Source organism: Protopterus annectens, chromosome 1.part1 (assembly GCF_019279795.1).
Source record: "Protopterus annectens isolate FY-2018-M chromosome 1.part1, PAN1.0, whole genome shotgun sequence".
Classification (NCBI taxonomy): Eukaryota; Metazoa; Chordata; order Ceratodontiformes; family Protopteridae; genus Protopterus; species Protopterus annectens.
This window is the reverse complement of record NC_056726.1, coordinates 1,729,672,311-1,729,691,177: the sequence shown is the minus strand read 5'-3', so window position 1 is coordinate 1,729,691,177 and position 18,867 is coordinate 1,729,672,311. Positions and strand designations below refer to the sequence as shown.

Sequence of the window (18,867 nt, the reverse complement as noted above, 5' to 3'; positions counted from 1 at the left end):
AAATCTTAGGAGATGGCCGACCGGCACTTGTGAACTGCTTCTGCTTTGGGCACCGTGCAGCAAGAAAGACTGAAGAGAATGGCGTCGGATGCCTCTTATATACCCCTGGCGCACTGACATCAGGGAAGAAGTGACAGCAACTGACGCCGGACCAAGACTTTGGAACTCTGGCCGACTGCGGGACTGCCTGACGGCAGGGTAACCCAAGTGTGATGACTGCAGCAGTGTAACACGATGAACATATGTTGCCTGTATGGCTGTGATTTGTCTTCTCCACTTTTGGAGGTAGAAGCACCCCACTGTTTAGACCTGTATGAACCTTGGGGCTGGGATCTGCCTCTAGGGCATCTGCATCTGCCCCTTTGTGGCCTGTCTGATACTGGAAAGGACCAATTCTTTGTAGGCCAGTGTCTGCTAAATCTTGGAGGCTGTAACTGTAAGAAATCCTTGACTGTTTGCATAGATTTAGCTTTGTCCTCCATTTTCTTTAACACCTCTTCTGCTTTAACACCAAACAAGGTATCATGCTGTAATGGAGCATCTAATAACTTTGATTTAACATTATCAGGTAGATTTTGTCCCTTTAACCAAGCATGCCTCCTAACGACAGAACCCGTAACAGCGGCCCTGCAGGAGGCCTCCAGAGAATCAAAACCGCATTGCAAAGTATGCTTTCCAACTTGTTCAGCTGCATGCAATAAATCTTTCATTTCTTTGTTTTCTGCACATTCAGAATTTATCAACATTTTCTGTTTAAGCAGTGACATAATATATTGCTGATATTTGAGCATATGAAACTGACAATTTAAAGCCCTTATAGCCAAGGTAGCAGAAGTGTAAATCTTTTTTCCCCATCTGTCCAGTGCCCTAGAATCCCTGTTAGAGGGGGTAGAGTTTTTTGCAGTGGAAGCCTTGACCCCTTTGGGACCCTGAGAGATAGTTTCTGGGTCAGCAGCAGGGTTTTTGAAAAGGAATTTACGAGAGTCAGGAAAGTACCGTTTTGTACCTACCATAAATGTAGATGTTCGAGTGTATACCCTGCTGCAGTCATCACACTTGGGTTATCCTGCCGTCAGGCGGTCCCCGCAGTCGGCCCGAATTCCAAAGTCTTGGTTCGGCGTCGGTTGTTGACGCTTCTTCCCTGACGTCAGTGCGCCTGGGGTATATGAGAGGCATCCAATGCCATTTTCTTCAGTTTTTTCTTGCCCCAGATGTCAGGTGCGCCTCCCCCCCCAAATGGTGGTCAGTAGATAGTACCAATAATAAAAAGTGTAGCATAAACAAAAAATCCCTCCAGCTATAAGCAAATACACCACAAAGGTTGTAACAGATTTTAAGGTATAGAAAGGTCTTAGGTCAGAGGGGATGGAGGGAGGGTAACCTGGACTGCAGCAAGGTATACACTCGAACATCTACATTTATGGTAGGTACAAAACTGTACTATGTTCATCGTGTTACCCTGCTGCAGTCATCACACTTGGGTAGAATCCCAAAGCTAAGGATTGGAGGTGGAGTCAAACAGGGTTAGAGGAGGCAAGAAGGCCCTGCAAAACTGCAGTGGCGAAGCCAGTTCTAGTCTTAGAGTAAAGTGGTAAGTGGTAATGTTTGGTGAAGGTGTGTACTGAACTCCAAGTTGCAGCTTCCAGTATATCCTTGGTTGGCACCCCCCTGAGGAAGGCTGTAGATGTATCTGCTGCCCTGGTGGAGTGGGGCCTTATGCTAGCAGGAACTGGTATTCCATGGTGGGTGTAGCAAAAATGTATGCAATGTCCTATCCATTTGGAAATGGCCTGTTTTGAGATAGCCTTTCCTTGTAATGCTGTAGCATAGGACACAAAAAGCTGGTCAGATTTTCTGAAAACCTTAGTTTTATCCAAGTAGTAACGTAGCTGCCTGTGAATGTCCAAAGAATGTAGGAGTCTTTCTCCTTTGTTCTGTGGATTTGGAAAGAAGGTGGGTAAATGGATGGTTTGATTTAGAGCCACACTGGATACCACCTTAGGCATAAAGGAGGGGTTAGTTCATAGAGAAACTCTGTCTTGATGAAAAATGAGGAAAGGCTCTACTGCCATTAGTGCGTGAAGCTCTGAAACTCTTCTCGCTGAAGTAATTGCTAGCAGCAGGGCAGTTTTCCATGATATAAACTTTAAGTCAGCTGAGAAAGCTGGCTCAAAAGGAGGTAACGTAAGTTTTTCCAGAAGAAAGTTGAGGTCCCAAGTAGGTGTTGGTGCTCTCCTGGGAGGCCTAATGTTTTTGGCCCCTCTGAGAAACTGCCTTAGGAGTGGATGTGAAAATAAGGGAGGATCTGTGTTGTAGTGAGCTGAAATAGCTGAGGCGTGGATTTTAATAGATGAAAAGGAAAGCTCTTTGTGTAACATCTCAGTTAAATATTGCAGAATCTGAGGTATGTCAGGCTGAAGGGTATTTTGGCCTTCAGCTTGGTTCCAGGCGCAAAACCTTTTCCATTTGTCTGAGTAGGCTTTCCTGGTGCTGGGCCTTCTGGCCTCCAGAATAACATCCACAACAGCTTGTGAGAGAGGATCTGGCTGGTTGCTTAGGTGATTTGCCATGCAGCCAAGTTTAAGGTTTTGAGCTGGCTGTGTAGAATCTGATTGTCTTGCTGTGTGAGCAGATGGGTAATTTGTGGTAGAATCCATGGTGGGCCCTGTGCCATATTCCTTAATAGTGGGTACCAGTGCTGGCGTGGCCAGTCTGGGGCAATGAGTATCATTCGGGGTCTCTCCGTCCTGACTTTCAGCAGCACCTTTGTGAGAAGGGGTAATGGAGGAAAGGCATATACTGTCAGCATTTTCCAACTGCATGAGAGTGCGTCCACTTTCCAAGCTTGATGGTGAAAAGTCTTTGTGCAAAATTTTGTTAGTTGATAGTTTTGGAGGCTGGCAAACAGGTCTATGTCTGGGAGCCCCCATTTTTGACTTATCATTGCAAATACTTGTGGATCCAGTTTCCATTTGTGGGGATCCATGATGTTTCTGCTTAGGTCGTCTGCCAATGTGTTCTTTTTTCCTGGCAAGAATTGAGCTTGTAATTGAACTTGGTAAGCCAGTGCTGTGTTTCACAAGGTCATTGCTTGCCTGCATAGAGGGTAGGAGTGTGTACCCCCTTGCTTATGTACCACATTACTGTGGTGCTGTCTGTCCTTATGATAAGCTGTCCTGGATGTAAGAGGTCCTTGAAGGCTGTCACAGCATTTTGTACAGCTAGCATTTCTTTTTGATTGATGTGCAGATTCCTTTGATCTGCAGTCCATATGCCTTGAATGCACTGTCCTGCCATGTGTGCCCCCCAGGCATAGTCCGATGCATCTGTTGTCATAGTTTGCCTGGCTGGAGGTAAAGTGAAAGGTTGACCCTTGTTGAGGTGACATGCCTGTGACCACCATAGAAACTCCTGTTGAAGGCAGGGAATGAGAGGTATCATTGTTTCTAAGCTGTGGCTGTGTTGAGTCCATACGCTTTTTAGGTACCATTGTAATTTCCTCATATGCAGTTTTGCAAATGGTATTAGTAGATTGCAAGATGCCATGAAGCCCAAGGCCTGCAGAATTTTTCTTGCAGGGAGTTGGGTCTTTGTTGCCATTGCTCTGAAGTATTGAGTTAATTGTAGTTGTTTGTCTGGCGTCAGATAAGCCATCTGGGCTGTTGTATTCAAGGTGGCACCCAGGAATGTCATATTTTGTGAGGGCACTAGTTTTTATTTCTTTTAGTTTACTGTGTACCCTAGGCAACTTAGAAGATGTTTTACAAAAGCCAGGTGTTGTAACAGAATGTCCTTGCTTTCTGTAGTCGTCCAGATATGGGTATATTTGAATTCCTCTTTGTCTGCAGTATGCAATTACTGGTGCCAGGCATTTTGTGAAGACCCTGGGCGCAGTAGATAAGCCAAAGGACAGTGCAGAGAATTGGTAATGGGTTGAACCTGCAATAAAACGGAGGTATCTTCTGAATTTTGTCTGATAGGGACATGCAGGTATGCCTCCTTGAGGTCCAACGTTACTAGCCAAGCTTTCTTGCCCAACATGGGAAGAAGCTGCTGTAGTGTTAGCATCTTGAATTTGGGTACCTGCAAGAAGGTGTTTAAAATTGAAAGGTCCAGAATGGGTCTCCAAGCTTTGTCCTTTCTGGGGACTAGAAAAAGCCTTGAGTAAAATCCTTGGCCTTGCTCCTGTGTGTGTACCAGTTGAATGGCTCTCATGTCCGTGAGAGCTGTAATTTGTTTTTATGCCTCTGCCTATTGATTTTGTGGCAGGTTTGGCATTCATTTTATCCTTGGCAAGGTGTGGAAATAGAATCTGTATCCTTCTGAGATAATATCTAGGACCCATTTGTCCTTTGTGATGATGCGCTATTTGTCTGCAAAAAGTGCTAATTTTCCTTCCAAGGGAGCTGCCAAGAGAGTTTTGCTTGGCAGTTTGAGGTTTAAGTCATTGTGTTTGCCTTCTAGTAGTTTGGGACCGGTCTTCTCCTCCCTTCTGTGTTGCAGTGCCCCATTGGCGAGGTTTGTAAGGGATTTGTGCTTGTCCTCTGCCTTGGGCGCCTGTATTTACCCCTCTGTGGTCTGTCAGAAGCTGGAAAGGACCAATTTTTTGTTGGCCAACTTCTGCTGAAGCGTGGGGGCTGTACCTGTAAGAAATCTTTGACCATCTGCATAGATTTTGCCTTATCCTCCACTTTCTTTAAAACCTCCTCTGCTTTAACCCCAAATAAGACATCCTGCTGTAAGGGTGCATCTAGTAACTTTGCTTTAACATGATCAGGCAGAGATTGTTCCTTTAACCAAGCATGCCTACGTATAACAGACCCAGTAACAGCTGCTTTAGAAGAAGCTTCCAGGGCATCAAAACCACATCATAAAGTATGTTTGCCCACCTGTTCATCTGCATGCAACAGATCCTGCATTTCCTTGAATTCAGACTGTTGAGGGTGAGTGCCCATCTTTTGTTTTATTTGAGACATTAGGAATTGCTGGTATTTAAGCATGTGAAATTGACAATTTAGTGCTCTCATAGCTAGAGTAGCTGAGGTGTAAGCCTTCTTCCCCACCTATCTAGTGCTCTGGAGTCCCTTTCAGAGGGTACAGGATTTTTAGCCATAGAAGCCTTAGCCCCTTTGGGACCCTGAGAAATTGTCTCTGGATAAGCAACAGGGCTTTTGTATAGGAATTTGTGCGAGTCAAATACTCTATAGTATCTATCTGGTTTGGCTGGAGCAGGAGGCAGAGAATCTGGATTTAGACTAGATTCTAAGAAAACATCATCCACAATGTCTAAAACTGGGGGGATAGCAAGTGGTCTGTGCTGGAGGAGTAAAAGAAACTCTCGGAGCCTTTTCTTTGAGGCGGAGCAGTCGTGACCTTCCCAGTGGAAATGTTCCCTCATGGTATGTAAGGTTTCCCCAAAGGAATAATCTGAAGCTTAGGGAATGGAGTCTTCAGCATCAGGATCTTCGTAAGGGGGAAAGGAGTAATCCTGTTCCTCAGAGGAGCCTGAGGAAACAGACACTTGATCAGAGGAGGCATAATCCTCCTCTTGTCTAGGCCTTGTGTCGGGGGGGGGGGTTGGGAACCCCTGATCAAAGAAATTAAATCTTCAGCCATTTTAAGCATCTGTTTCTTAGGCATAGGGCCTTGACCTGGAGACTGAAGTGTAGTCTTTTTTGGTTTTAGCGGAGTCTTAAACTTAGCATAAGATTTTATGGTAAGATTAGTCGGTCTGAAGACACCTTCAGAAACCGAACGTCTTTCTACAGCACAGGCTTCTCCTACTGCAATGCCGATGGTAGGGCCTAAAGAAAATGGCTGTGTTGGCCTAGAACTCTCTGCTGGAGAATCCGAAGCGGTCTGGGGATCCAATTCAGCGGTAGCCAGGGGCTGCGTAGGCGCCTCACTGAAAACCGGAGAACCGATGACCGGCCCAGCCGAGGGCTCGGAGTCCGGCTTGGATCTAGGCTGCCTTTCTTTATCTTTGCGTTTTTTATGCACGCCGGTTGCTCCAACGGCATAGTGTAATTAAATTTCCGACCGAAGTAGTGTCGTGTTAAATCAAAGCGTCACTTTATAGTTCGCTTATTGAACCTAGCACAAAACCGACAACCAGTGACGTCGTGGTCTGGGCCTAGGCAAGGTATGCAAAAAGAATGAAAGTCCTTATGAGGTATTTGCTTCTCACAAGAAATGCAATTGTTAACTTTTTCTGACATCGGACTGAGGCAAGAAAAGGTTCCCCAACGGGGTACTTAGCTTTGAAGATTTCTGACTGAAACTCGATTCGAAAATCTCAGGTGTCGGCCGACCGGCACTTGCAAACTGCTTCTGCTTCAGGCACCACGCGGCAAGAAAGACTGAAGAAAATGGCGTCGGATGCCTCTCAAATACCCCTGGCACACTGACATCAGGGAAGAAGCGACAGCAACTGACGCCGGACCAAGACTTTGGAATTCGGGCCGACTGCGGGACCGCCTGATGGCAGGATAACCCAAGTGTGATGACTGCAGCAGGGTAACACGATGAACATCCCTGTAGTATCTGTCCGGCTTAACAGGAGCTGGAGGTAAGGAGTCAGGGGTCAGACTGGACTCTGAATAAACATCATCTACAATGTCTAACACAAGTGGAATAGCTAGGGGCCTGTGTTATGGTAGTAAAAGGAAGTCTCTGAGCCTTTTCTTAAATTCTGAATAATCTTGGCTCTCCCAGTGGAAATGCTCCCTCATGGTATGCAAAGTTTCCCCAAAAGAATAGTCCTCAGGAGGAGAGGCTGAAGGGATAGATTCTTCAGCATTAGAATACTCATAGGGAGGAAGAGAGTATTCCTGATCAGAAGAGGAATCAGATGAAATGGAAACCTGATCTGAAGATTCATATTCTGTCTCTTGCCTAGGCCTCTTATCAGGAGGGGGATGGGAACCCCTGATCAAAGTAATTAAGTCTTCGGCCATTTTGAGCATCTGTATTTTGGGCATGGAGGCCTGTCCATGAGGCTGTTGTACTAGTTTCTTTGTCTTTAAAGGTGCTTTAGTCTTTGCCTTTGAAGCTGAAGTCGTTTTTACATATAACTGAGTAGGCCTGAAAACACCCTCAGAAGCCGATGCCTTCTCAGCGGCTCTGGACCCATCTGAGGGAATAGTTTCCGAAGGTCCAATACCTTGATTTTCCAGTGGCCTGTTTGACTCCACATGGGAGTCAGTAGCGGTCTGCGAGTCTAAAGTAGCGGTCGTCAGGGGCTGCGAATGCACCTCACTGAGAACCGGCGACTAGCTTAGAAGAAGCCTCGTCGTCGTCAGTTTAGGACCTCGGATGCCTGTCCTTTTCTTTTTCTTTGCATTTCTTGTGAATTCTGGTAGTCAGATGGCTATCCGATGACATCGTATAATTAAATCTTCTGCCAAAATAGTGAAATGCAAAATCGTACCGACGCTTAATAGTGTGTTGGTTAAATCTAGCACAAAACCGACAATTAGCAATGTCGTAGTCTGGGCCTAGGCAAGGAATACAGTAAGAATGAAAGTCCTTATGAGGTATTTGCTTCCCACAAGAAATACAATTATTAACTTTTTCTGACATCGGTCTGGAGCAAGTTTCCCCAATGGGGTACTTAGCTTTTAATGAAGACTTCGGATCTGAAATTCGAACACGAAAATCTCAGGAGTTGGCTGACCGGCACTTGCGAACTGCTTTTGCTTCAGGCACCGCGCGGCAAGAAAGACTGAAGAAAATGGCGTCGGCTGCATCTTTTATACACCTGACGCACTGATGTCAGGGAACAGGCGACAGCAACCGACGCCGGACCTAGACTTTGGAATTCAGGCCGACAGAGGGTAGCCTGCCAGCAGGATAACCCAAATTGTAATGACTGCAACAGTGAAACACGAAGAACCTCTCTCTATTCTCCCACCAAAAATCTATGAACTGGAATTCCATGCCTCATACAACACTAAATTCTAGAAAAAAATCCAAATTTAAACTACTGCTTAAGAAACACCTAACCAAAAACTAGCTTTATTCCTGCACCAGTCCAGGCTGATCATTCTGTCCTTCCTTTTTCTTAAAACCAAAATATCTCTTCCCTTACTAAATTCTAACATCCAAACTATTCCTTCTCTCACAGAATTCTTTGTCTCTACCTATCTCAAGCTCATTACTGCTCCTATTTTTATCTCCCTACCTCAATCTTCCTACAGTTTTTATCATATTCCCTTCCTTCTTGTACTTCACCTTAATATTGCCTAAGCTATCACTGTTTAGGACAAGTAACACCAGCACAGCAACAATTATCCATATTCTTGTTCACATATCATACACGTATCTCATAAATATTTACCACCAAAACCATGATATTGATCGCAGTCATTTCTCAGTGATGGCAGTAGCAATATCATGTTAGCTTTCCTTTCTTCCACTTTATATTACTCTCTCAATTTTTATTGTTTATGTATAAACTATTTACTACCTATATTTACCAAAGTTATGTATTCCTGATTGTTATCGATTTCTTGCATTGTTTGTAATGGAGCTTTTCTTCTGGGCCGCTGCAGAAAAAGGGCCACTGGCCCAGTTGGATATCCATGGTAAACAAATGTAATAATAAAATAAAATAAAATAAATATGGTGAAATCAGTGTGATAAATTCATTAAAAAATACAAACTAAATGAAGGAGAAAGTAGAAGTTGCAAGATTTTGTACAAGAAACAATATGGGGTGCAAATTACTGTGGTGACTATTGGCTGTCACCAGCTGACTGATATTGGCTCAGGTAAGCAAGTTCTTAAAGATAAAAAAAAGAGTACAAGCAACCCAAAGACATGAAATGACATATAAATTACAGCTAAAATATAGCTTAACATTTATTAACAGGCAAGTTAATATCTTATTGTAAACCTATTTACCTGAGCAGTCTGATACTCTGACACATTAAACCCTTTCACTTCCACTTCTCGAAACACTTTGGGTTCTGGATTATCAGATGAAAGATCACATTGGTAAATAATTCCTGCAGGATAAAAGAGTAGCATGATTATGTGTTTACTCACTGTAGTAACACATCCTTTTAAAATAAATACCTACAGCAGGCAAATATAAAAGGCTAATGCTGATGCAGCTGTCAATTCACAACAAACTGCACGCCACCAAGAGTGGTAAGTATTTTATGACTTATAAAAAGAAGTTATGTTCTTACCATAATGTTCCATGTGAGTTGTTCATCTCGCCTTTGTTCTTACACACGGGTTCGGAGCCGATCCCTCGGCTCCGAGTCGGCCACATTCCAAGCTCTGCATCTAAGAGAAGCTCGAGGCACAGTCCCTATCCCATGATCCTTTCCTGCTAACCCTCAGATCTAGTTTGCTATGAAAACCAGACAACAGAAGACATACCCGCCTACACATGCATACGTATCAATACACACATACACGTATATACACAAAAATGTAAGGACAGATATACGCATATATATTATACATGTCCGAATATGAACGCATACATAGAAACAGGCAGTCCACGGGGACCATGAGAAAAGACAACCAGCCACCTGTTCTTCCAGAACACGGAGGGGGAAGGAGGGCAGGAATGTAAGAACAAAGGCGATATGAACAACTCACATGGAACGTTATGGTAAGAACTTAACTTCTTTATGTGAAGTTGTTCGATCTCGCCGTTTGTTCTTACACACGGGTAGCATCTCTAGCACCCTAAACCCCGGGTGGCTCACGGGAGAACATTCCTGAGAACAGCCCTGTCCCTGGAGGCCCTGTCCACTTTGTAATGAGTAATAAAGGTATAAGGTTTGGCCCAGGTAGCTGCTGCACAAATGGTATCTATCGGTAAGCGAGCAGCATGGGCTAAGGAAGTAGAAACAGCTCTAGTAAAATGAGCTTTAGCTTTGAGCGGAATAGACTGATTGGAATATGAATAAACAAAGTTTATGCAGTCCGAAAGCCATTTGGATAATGTGATTTTTGTTACTGCCAGTCCTTTCTTATTATCTGCATGCGAAACAAAAAGTTGATCCGATTTCCTGAATTCTTTTGTTCTGTCCGGATAAAATCTCAGCCTGTGCACGTCCAATTTGTGTAACATGTATGCCAATTTATTGGTATGGTGCCTGAAAAAAGTGGGAAGTTCTATGGACTGATTAAGATTAGATTCTAAGCAGACTTTTAGTAGAAAGGACGGATTAGTACGTACAGTGACCCTATCCGTGTGAAAGATCAGATACGGGGGTCTAATTGACAGTGCCTGCAGCTCTGAGACTCTGCGAGCTGAAGTGATTGTAACAAGAAACAGGGTTTTCCAGGAAAGATATTTAAGTGGGCATGATGAAGCTGGTTCAAGGGGTGATAACATGAGCTGGGTTAGCATCAGATTTAAATTCCAAGGAAAAACCGGACTTCGAATGGGTGGTCGGAGATGATAAGTTCCCTTCATGAAAGCTCTACAAAGTCTGTGAGACATAATTGTAGCGCCCCTTTCACCCACATGAAAATAAGATATGGCAGCCAGCTGTACCCTTATGGTGGATGTTGAAGCCCCCTGATGAAAAAGAGTAGAAAGAAAATCTAGAACCTTATGAATAGGAGTAACCAAGGGATCTATACCTTGTTTGGAAGCCCAACACACAAAATGTTTCCACTTACTCTTGTACAATTTTCTAGTGGAGGTTTTGTGGGAAGAAATCAAAATAAGCTGTACTGCTGGAGACAAAAGATCTGACCTGGCTAAGCTGGGAAGTGGAGCAGCCATGCTGTCAATTTGAGGGATGAAAGAGAGGGGTGAAGAACTCCTGACGAGTGGGTCAGAGGGTCTGGCACTGGGTCCAGAGTCCAAGGTTCTTCTATTTGGTGAGCTTGGGGGAAGGGGAACCAGATTTGTCAAGGCCAGAATGGTGCTATCAAGATGATCGTCCTTTCCAGACCTTTGTCTTTCTGCAGAAATTTTGAGATTAGTGGAACAGGAGGGAAGGCATATAGGAGACCCGGGGGCCAATTGTGCACAAGTGCTTCCCTGGGGGGCGCCCCCCGGAGGGGAGTAGGGCAAAATAGCTTCTGCATTTTGTATTCAAGGGGGATGCAAAAAGGTCACAGCAAGGCTGGCCCCATCTGCGGAATATCCTTTCCGCTACTTGATTTTTGAGGGACCACTTGTGAGGCAACAGGATGGCTCTGCTCAATCTGTCCGCTATTACGTTGGACGTCCCCGGGATGTGCATTGCTATGAGAAAGCGTCCAGTGGACAAAGCCCATTGCCAGATTCTCAGGGCCTCTCTGCATAAGGGGTAAGACCTGGTTCCTCCTTGTTTATGTACCAGACCACTGACATGTTGCCTGTCTGAAATGCAACTGTTCCCGGAGGTAAGTAGTCGTGAAAGTGGTGCAACGCCAGGAACAATGCTCTCAACTGCAGGAAATTGATGTGTAGACTGTACTCCATTTTGGACCACTCGCCTTGAACTGTTCTTCCCTGAAAAAGTCCGCCCCACCCTATCAGGGAAGCGTCAGTGGGCACCGTGGCTATTGGGGGGGGAGAAGAATGAACGGGCGGCCTATCGTAAGCTTGTGGCTGTTCATCCACCATCGAAGATCCTGCTTGCAAGACTCTGTGAGCAGGATGTTGTGTGACAACAGTAGCTGTTGGTAAGACCACTGTGCGAAGAGTAGCCACTGGAGGATCCTCATGTGCATTCTCCACAAGGGGACCGCGATAAGGGTAGCTGTCATCATGCCTAAAACTTTCAAGACCTGTGTAGCGGGGACTCTCTTGTTTTGTAGAAGAGTAGAAATCTGTTCCCTCACAGCTGAAACTCTTGTTTGGGGAAACCTGATCAGAGTTAAGGTAGTGTCCAATTCTGCTCCTATGAATGATATATGCTGCGAGGGTGACAAGGCAGATTTTTCGAAGTTCAGCGTTATGCCTAAACGGGAACAGAGATGGATTGTATAGTCCCTGGCTTGAAATAGGTGATGCCTGGTGGTGGTGGTAAGGAGCCAGTCGTCTAAGTAGGGAAACACCCGGAATCCTAGTCGTCTCAGGTGGGACACCACAAATGCCATGCACTTGGTGAACACCCTGGGGGCTGAGGTGAGGCCAAAGGGCAGAGCTCGAAACTGAAAATGACGGTCCCCCAGCCGGAAGCGCAGGTGATCTCTGGATGGCCTGGCCATTTTTATGTGGTAGTACGCATTCTTGAGATCTATACAGCACATCCAATCGTTCATTTGAAGAAACGGAAGGATCGATTGTAGCGTGACCATCCAGAATTTCTCCTTCTTCACAAAGGTATTGAGTTTGCTGAGGTCTAGTATTGGCCTCCAGTCCCCTGTTTTCTTTGGAACTAAAAAGAACCTTGAGTAAGTTCCGGATCCTATTTGGTCCGCTGGGACTGGCGGGATGACTCTTTTTTTCTAACAGCCTTTGTATTTCTATGGCTGCCTGATCCCGCAGAGTGGGTGGAACATCTGGGAATCTTTATTGGGTGGGAGGATTGTCTAAGAGAGGGATGTTGTATCCTCTGGTTATTATGCTTTTTACCCAGGAAACTGAAGTGAGATTTAGCCAGACCTCTGGGTATAAAGCCAAGCGACCCCCGAATGCCTCCAGAGTGGGACAGCTGGGCCTCCCCTCAGGGGTGCTGGAAGGGCTTCCCAGGGACACTATCCCTGTCGCCCTGGTTCTGCAGACCCCCTCTGCTGCCTGGGTGGCGTCTTCCATTCCTTCCCCCTCCTCTGCCTCTGGAGGGGGTTTCACTAGGTGTGGATTGGAAAGCTCCCTGAGTCTACCGGAACCACATTTTTCTACCTCTTTGCCCTTTGTGGTATGGTCTAGAAGGGGCGGAAAAACAGACCCCTATGGCAGACAGGGTCTTTCCTTCTTGCTCACACCTAGTGAGCGTCTCCTTCACTTTGGGCCCAAATAAGGAGGAGCCATCAAAAGGGGCATTAACAAAGGAAGACTTGAAGGCTTCCGCAAAGGAGCATAGGCGCATCCAGGATTGTCTCCTCAGAGCGATCGCTGAAGCTGCAGCCCTACTCTATCCTTCGGCTGCATACGAAATGAGCTGCATGGATGAGTTAACGATAAGAGTTTAGGGTATTGAGCTGTGCTGTCACCTTGTCTGAGACAGCAGTATCTGTGGTACCCTGTAGAGTATCTCCCAATTCCTTGAGGAGATCTCTCTGAAGACGGGTAAAATGAGTGAGGTAGTTCAGTGATTGCATGGAAAAAGTCGCTGAACTAAAAATGCGCTTCCCGTACCTGTCCATTGTCCCTACAGTCTTTGTTAAGAGGATGAACAGAGGAAGATGCTTCAGACATTTCTTTCTTGGTGGCTGCCGCCACCACCACCACAGCATCAACTGGGACTCCCTTGGTGAGATACGCTTTATCCTGGGGAGCAGAGATGTACTTATTGGGCCTCCGAGGGGCTGGTTCCAAAGTGTCAGGGGACTCCCACGCCCTTCGTGCTATTAAATCCATTAACTCGTCGAAGGGAGGAGTTACCCAGGAGGTGGAAGGTTGAGCCCCAAAAGCCTTCAGCAACGCTGACTCGTCCTCAGTGGGGGCAAGTGACTGCCAGTCACCCCTGTGTTTGAGAATTTCCAGGATGTCGGCAAATGAGACATCCTCGAAGGAGGACCGTGGGGACCCCTCTGACTCATCCAAGTTGGTGTCCGATGTCAATGATTCCTGTGGGGAATCAAGGTGCCTCTCTTCCTCTGGACTTCATCAGAGGGGACATCTGGTGAAGCTTCCGAGGAGCAGGGTTCACCCTCTGGGACTGACTGAGGTTTTGGATCTCTACGCTTGGTGGGGACCGGTGGTGCAGAGACAGAATGCGGACCTTTCAGGGAAGGAGAAGAGGAATCTGAAGATGTGAACGTCTTACCAGACAAAACCTTCCTCATGGCCTTGAAGGCACCGGAGCCCTGGGCCGAGGACTCCACCGGTTCCGAAGAAGACGGTAGCCTCCCTGGGACCAGAACCACTGGCTCCGATCCAGAGGACGGAGCTGAACTAATCTGTGCCGAGGCACCGAGGGGAAGAGTCGGAACCGAAACTTTGGTTCGACTCTCCCCCCCAGAACTGAGGTGAGACTGTTGGCTCCGAGACCCCTCGATGGGTACCGAGGGTGTCGAGGTCAGTGGAGCCGAAAGCACTAAAGAAGGCTTTGGCTCCGGGGGATCAACAATCATCAGATCCTCGACTCCTGGCTCCGATGACTCGGGTCTCAAAGGAGGATCTATGGATGGAAAAGGAAGGGCTTCAAGCTTCGAAACCAACTGGGACGAAACCGCAATTAGTTTGGATAAGGTCGTGTTCTCCATCAGCTTCTGCACCACTCGATCCACATTGGTGTCGGACAGTGCCCTGGAGGAACAGGTTGAAGGGGTCGAAGAGGTCACCGAGCGAAGGATCGATGAAGGCAGCACCTCTGACACCAGCTCCAAGACCTGGACCTCGCCCCGAGGCAGCAGCTCGGTGCTCGGCTCCAAGGTCTGTGGAGCCGGAGACCGAATCTTAACAGAGGTACTCGGAGCCAATGACCTGGGCTCCGATACCTTCGAAGACTTCGACCCCTTCGAAGACTTTGATGACTTGTCTGCCTTCTCTAATGCCTCCTGAAACTCCGGCTTCAGGACAACCCATTTCAATCAGTTTCCTGCATCTTTCCATCATCACTCTGCCACTAAACGAGTGGCAGATGGAGCAGTCCCTCCTGAAGATGGAGAGGGCCTAGACAGTAGACGCAGGAAACGTGGTGGTCTGTTATGGACATTTTCTGTCCACACTGGCAACGTTTAAAACCAGACTTGGCTTTCTCTGACATATTCTGAATAGAAAAATACAGTATGTAATACTAATATGTATATAACTATATATATATATCTATATATATATCTATATATCTATATATCTATATATATATATATATATATATATATATATATATATATATATATATATATATATATATATATATACAATAACTAACCTGACTAAACACACAGGTAAAAATTTACAACAAGACGTTAACTAGGAAAAAAGATACTTCACACAGAAAAATCTGACAGAGCCCTGACAGAAAGATATTGGCCTAAGGCCTAGGAGCAGCCGCTCCCACAAATTCTTAAACACTATTTTAAAACAACACACGCACACACACACTACTACTACTAACTAATACTAATAAAAATCTCTATTTATTTTTAACTTTTTAGAAATATATAGAAATTTTTTATATAGAAAAAAGGATACTGGCCCAAGCTCTCACTCGACGATGAGACCTGTTGCAGCGGCAAACTAGATCTGATGGTTAGCAGGAGAGGATCATGGGATAGGGACTGTGCCTCAAGCTTCTCTTAGACGCAGAGCTTGGAATGTGGCCGACTCGGAGCCGAGGGATCGGCTCCGAACCAGTGTGTAAGAACAAACGGCGAGATCGAACAACTTCACATCAGGGTGTTCTCTCTGTAACTTCTGCTATTTTTTCACAGAATCAGAGAAAATTCTAGGACATGAAACAAATCTAGATATACATTTATAAGTAATATGCAAAAGGCCATCATGGAAAAACAGCATAAATAAGTATCCAAGGGATGAACAGACAGCTAAGCTGTGAAGGAACTTAAACCTTACACTGCTTAGAATACAGCCCTTTATGTCAACTATTTGATAACTGTACCACTTTAGCCTTTACTCTGTGGCTAACAGGGGTTATCCTCTCATTCATCTTTAAAGACTTCCTCACCTTATCCCATATCACCAATAAGTGGAGTTGTGGCCAGCAGCATAGACTCTAGATAGTGCCTATACAGGGGAGAGGTGTACAGATCAAACTATTTTGGGCATCAACCATGGTGAACAGCATCTTCAAGACAGGACAGTACGGAGCACAGACTGCATGCCATATCATGGCTAGCCACTTGAAGGTGTAAAGATTGACTCTAGCTGATTCAATCGTATTGACAATGTCGCCAAATGGGCATGGGTATTTGCGCCAGTGCTAAGTGAGTTGAGGGCCTTACCTACTCTAACCTATACCAGGCATCCATATTAAGTGTGGGAGGGGTGTATGTGCCCCTAGTATATGCCTGCCACAAAGCCCAGGATAGTTTTGTTGAGTGAAAGCTGTAAGTAAAACCAATCAACCTTCCAAACATGAACTACAAATTGCTACATTAATTGTAGGTTCATTGACAGAACTCAGCTTGGAAGTTGATGACATGACGATAAGGAGGAGGTCAGACATGTTATGTATCCATCTGACAAGACTGAAAGGCAGTGCAGCCAAACCACTTGGCATGGAATCCCAAGTCCACTATGCAGGAAGAGAACAGACTAGAAATAATATGGAAATTGCGGTAACTGACAGGCTTCAGAAAATAGTGAAGGACGTCATTAGAATTAGTGACAGACTCGTGACAATTGGACTCCAGTGTCAGGATAGGGTACTATTCATAGTCTCAGTCTATGCCCCACACTAGGTTTGTGACGGTGAAGAAAAGAGTGCATCCAGACAGAAGTTGCAGGACATACTAGACAAAGCAGAACAACATGAATTGGTGTTGATAATGGGTGACTTGAATGCACATACCTGGGGCAGACAAAACAGAATATGAGGACTTCCTAAGTTGACATGGGCAGGACAACAGGAATAAAGAAAGAAAGGCCACTCTAGACTTCTGTCTGGTAAATGGCTTGAGTGTGGTCAATACAAGATTCAGTAAGACAGACAGTCACAATATCATGTACAAGAGTGGCCAACATGCAACTCTGGTAGATATCTTCTTAGTACAGAAAGAGCACTGGGGTACAATCAAAAATGGCAAACTCATCCCCAGTGAAACAATTGGCCCACAGCATAATCCACTGGTTGCCACAATCAGCTGCAAACAGTGGTCAGAGAAGGCTCTAAGTTCAACAGAGACAAGGCTGGCGACCTGGTAGTTGAATGCAGAGAAAGCACAAGTTCAATCCCTCGGGAAGAAGAGGAAATAGGTGAAGCTGAAGAATGGCAGCTCCTCAAAACATTATGTGTGAGGACTAAAGAACAGATATGTGGTCCAGCAAGGTATGGAAATAAAGTACATAAGGAAAGCTGGTGGTGGAATGCAGAAGTCCAGGAAGTCATCACAAGAAAGGAGTGCAAGAAAAAGTGCGACATAAAAAAGACAGACCAGACTAAGAAGGAATACTGTTTGGTTAACAAAGAGGCTAAGGGAGGTGTTATAAGAACAAAGAAGAAGGCATCAGTGGCACTCTACAAGCTTCTGTAAAGTGACTCAGTAAATGGCACAAAGAAACTATCAGGTTGCAAGGCAAAGACAGAAAAATAAAAGATGGTCAGACACCTTTCATAAGGGATGCCAGCAATAACCTGTTGACCAGTCCATAGGACATCAAAGCCAGATAGAAGGAGTAGAATGAAGTAGGTAAGAAGGGACAAGGGTGTCTAGCAAAGTAACTGACGAAGTGTATGAGAGAAGACCTGTGACAGTCAGGCATGACTGTCGAAGAAGGCAGGAGAGTGGCACTGAATTGACGCAACACCCCGACCCCGTGTAGAAAATGGGAAAAAGGAGGTTGAAAATGATAATTCAATAAATCATCACATTTTAATCAATGACATGGTAACACAGACTTAAAAGAGAACAGCCATAGTAATATTTTCCATTATTTTAATTCAGTATACATATATGTTTTCTTTAAAAAATCATTCTATTATATTATTATTATATATTATATTAATTACTCAAATCCGGTCTTCCCTTAAATGCCATTCATACTCATGAACATTATTCTGCATTTACTGTTTGCAGAAATTCCATTTATTTCTATGCAATTTGCTCATTCTCTTTTCTAAAATTTCCACCTTCATTTCTTTTGTCTCCTTTAAACTATTGGACACTTCAATTGCAGCTTGTTAACATTCTGATTTCAATTTTCTATCAATTCCTTTTTTGGCTGCCAACAACATTAAATGTAAGTTCAGTGTCCATCAACTGTTCCTTTGTATACTGCCTTTCCACTGTCTTATCACAATTCTCTTTTGACATCCTCTGATGGATTCTTAAAACAATCATACAATATTTAACATGAGTTAATTATCCCCTTTTTGACAGCATCTTCTGTTCTAGACTCAACTACAAATTCTACCCAAACTGGTCTTTCCCTTAGCACTTTCCTAGCCCTTTTTCTTTTCCTATACTCTGTTATCAATCCTTCATAGGGAAAGCAGTCTATAACCTGCAGTTCAAACCTCTTCCAAGCCTCATCCCACCTACTATCTTTTCCTCCTTAGTTATTTGCTTCAGATTCATTGGTTTCTTTGGTAATTTCCTTTACTAAATTCCAGCCCTCGTCTGTTTTCTATATCCCTTCCTGCAGCCATCCCTATTAGTAAAATCCTTTTTTTGCATTCCTGCGTTGGTTTAATTCTTGTAATATCTTCTACTACTTTATAAATATAATATTCTGTACGGGTATTCTCCTCCTTAAGGATCCGCATCCAAAATCCTACTATACCCTTACTTCTTGAAATACCCTGTTTTTCTATCATCCATTTCCACTTTGAACCTCCTGCTTATGTTATGTATAAGCATTAATTGCACAGCTCTAAAATTACGACGTCAAATCAGGTAATCCTAAACCAACGTGTTCAAAGCAGCTAATTCTTTTTTTTTTGTTCTTGAGGTCCCACACACTGGGGTGCGCTTCCCGATTCCTACTCATGTTAGGGCACCACTGTACTTGTATAATGATGCATGAGTGTTAGTAGGTTTAGGTCCATGATCCTGATGATTGAACATAATGGAATCAGACTTGCAATAAGAGAAAAACAAAAAGCAAGTAAAAAT

At 44.6% G+C, this 18,867-nt stretch overlaps 1 protein-coding gene across 1 annotated transcript in view; it reads right to left on the bottom strand.

The window, feature by feature from the left end:
• LOC122811978 (prolyl endopeptidase-like) overlaps positions 1 to 18,867 on the bottom strand; it is a 2,225,690-nt gene that overhangs the window by 875,070 nt on the left and 1,331,753 nt on the right. The window contains exon 10 of the mRNA XM_044084182.1: positions 8,905 to 9,008. Coding sequence (XP_043940117.1) covers positions 8,905 to 9,008 — 104 coding nt within the window. The remainder of the gene's footprint in view (positions 1 to 8,904; positions 9,009 to 18,867) is intronic.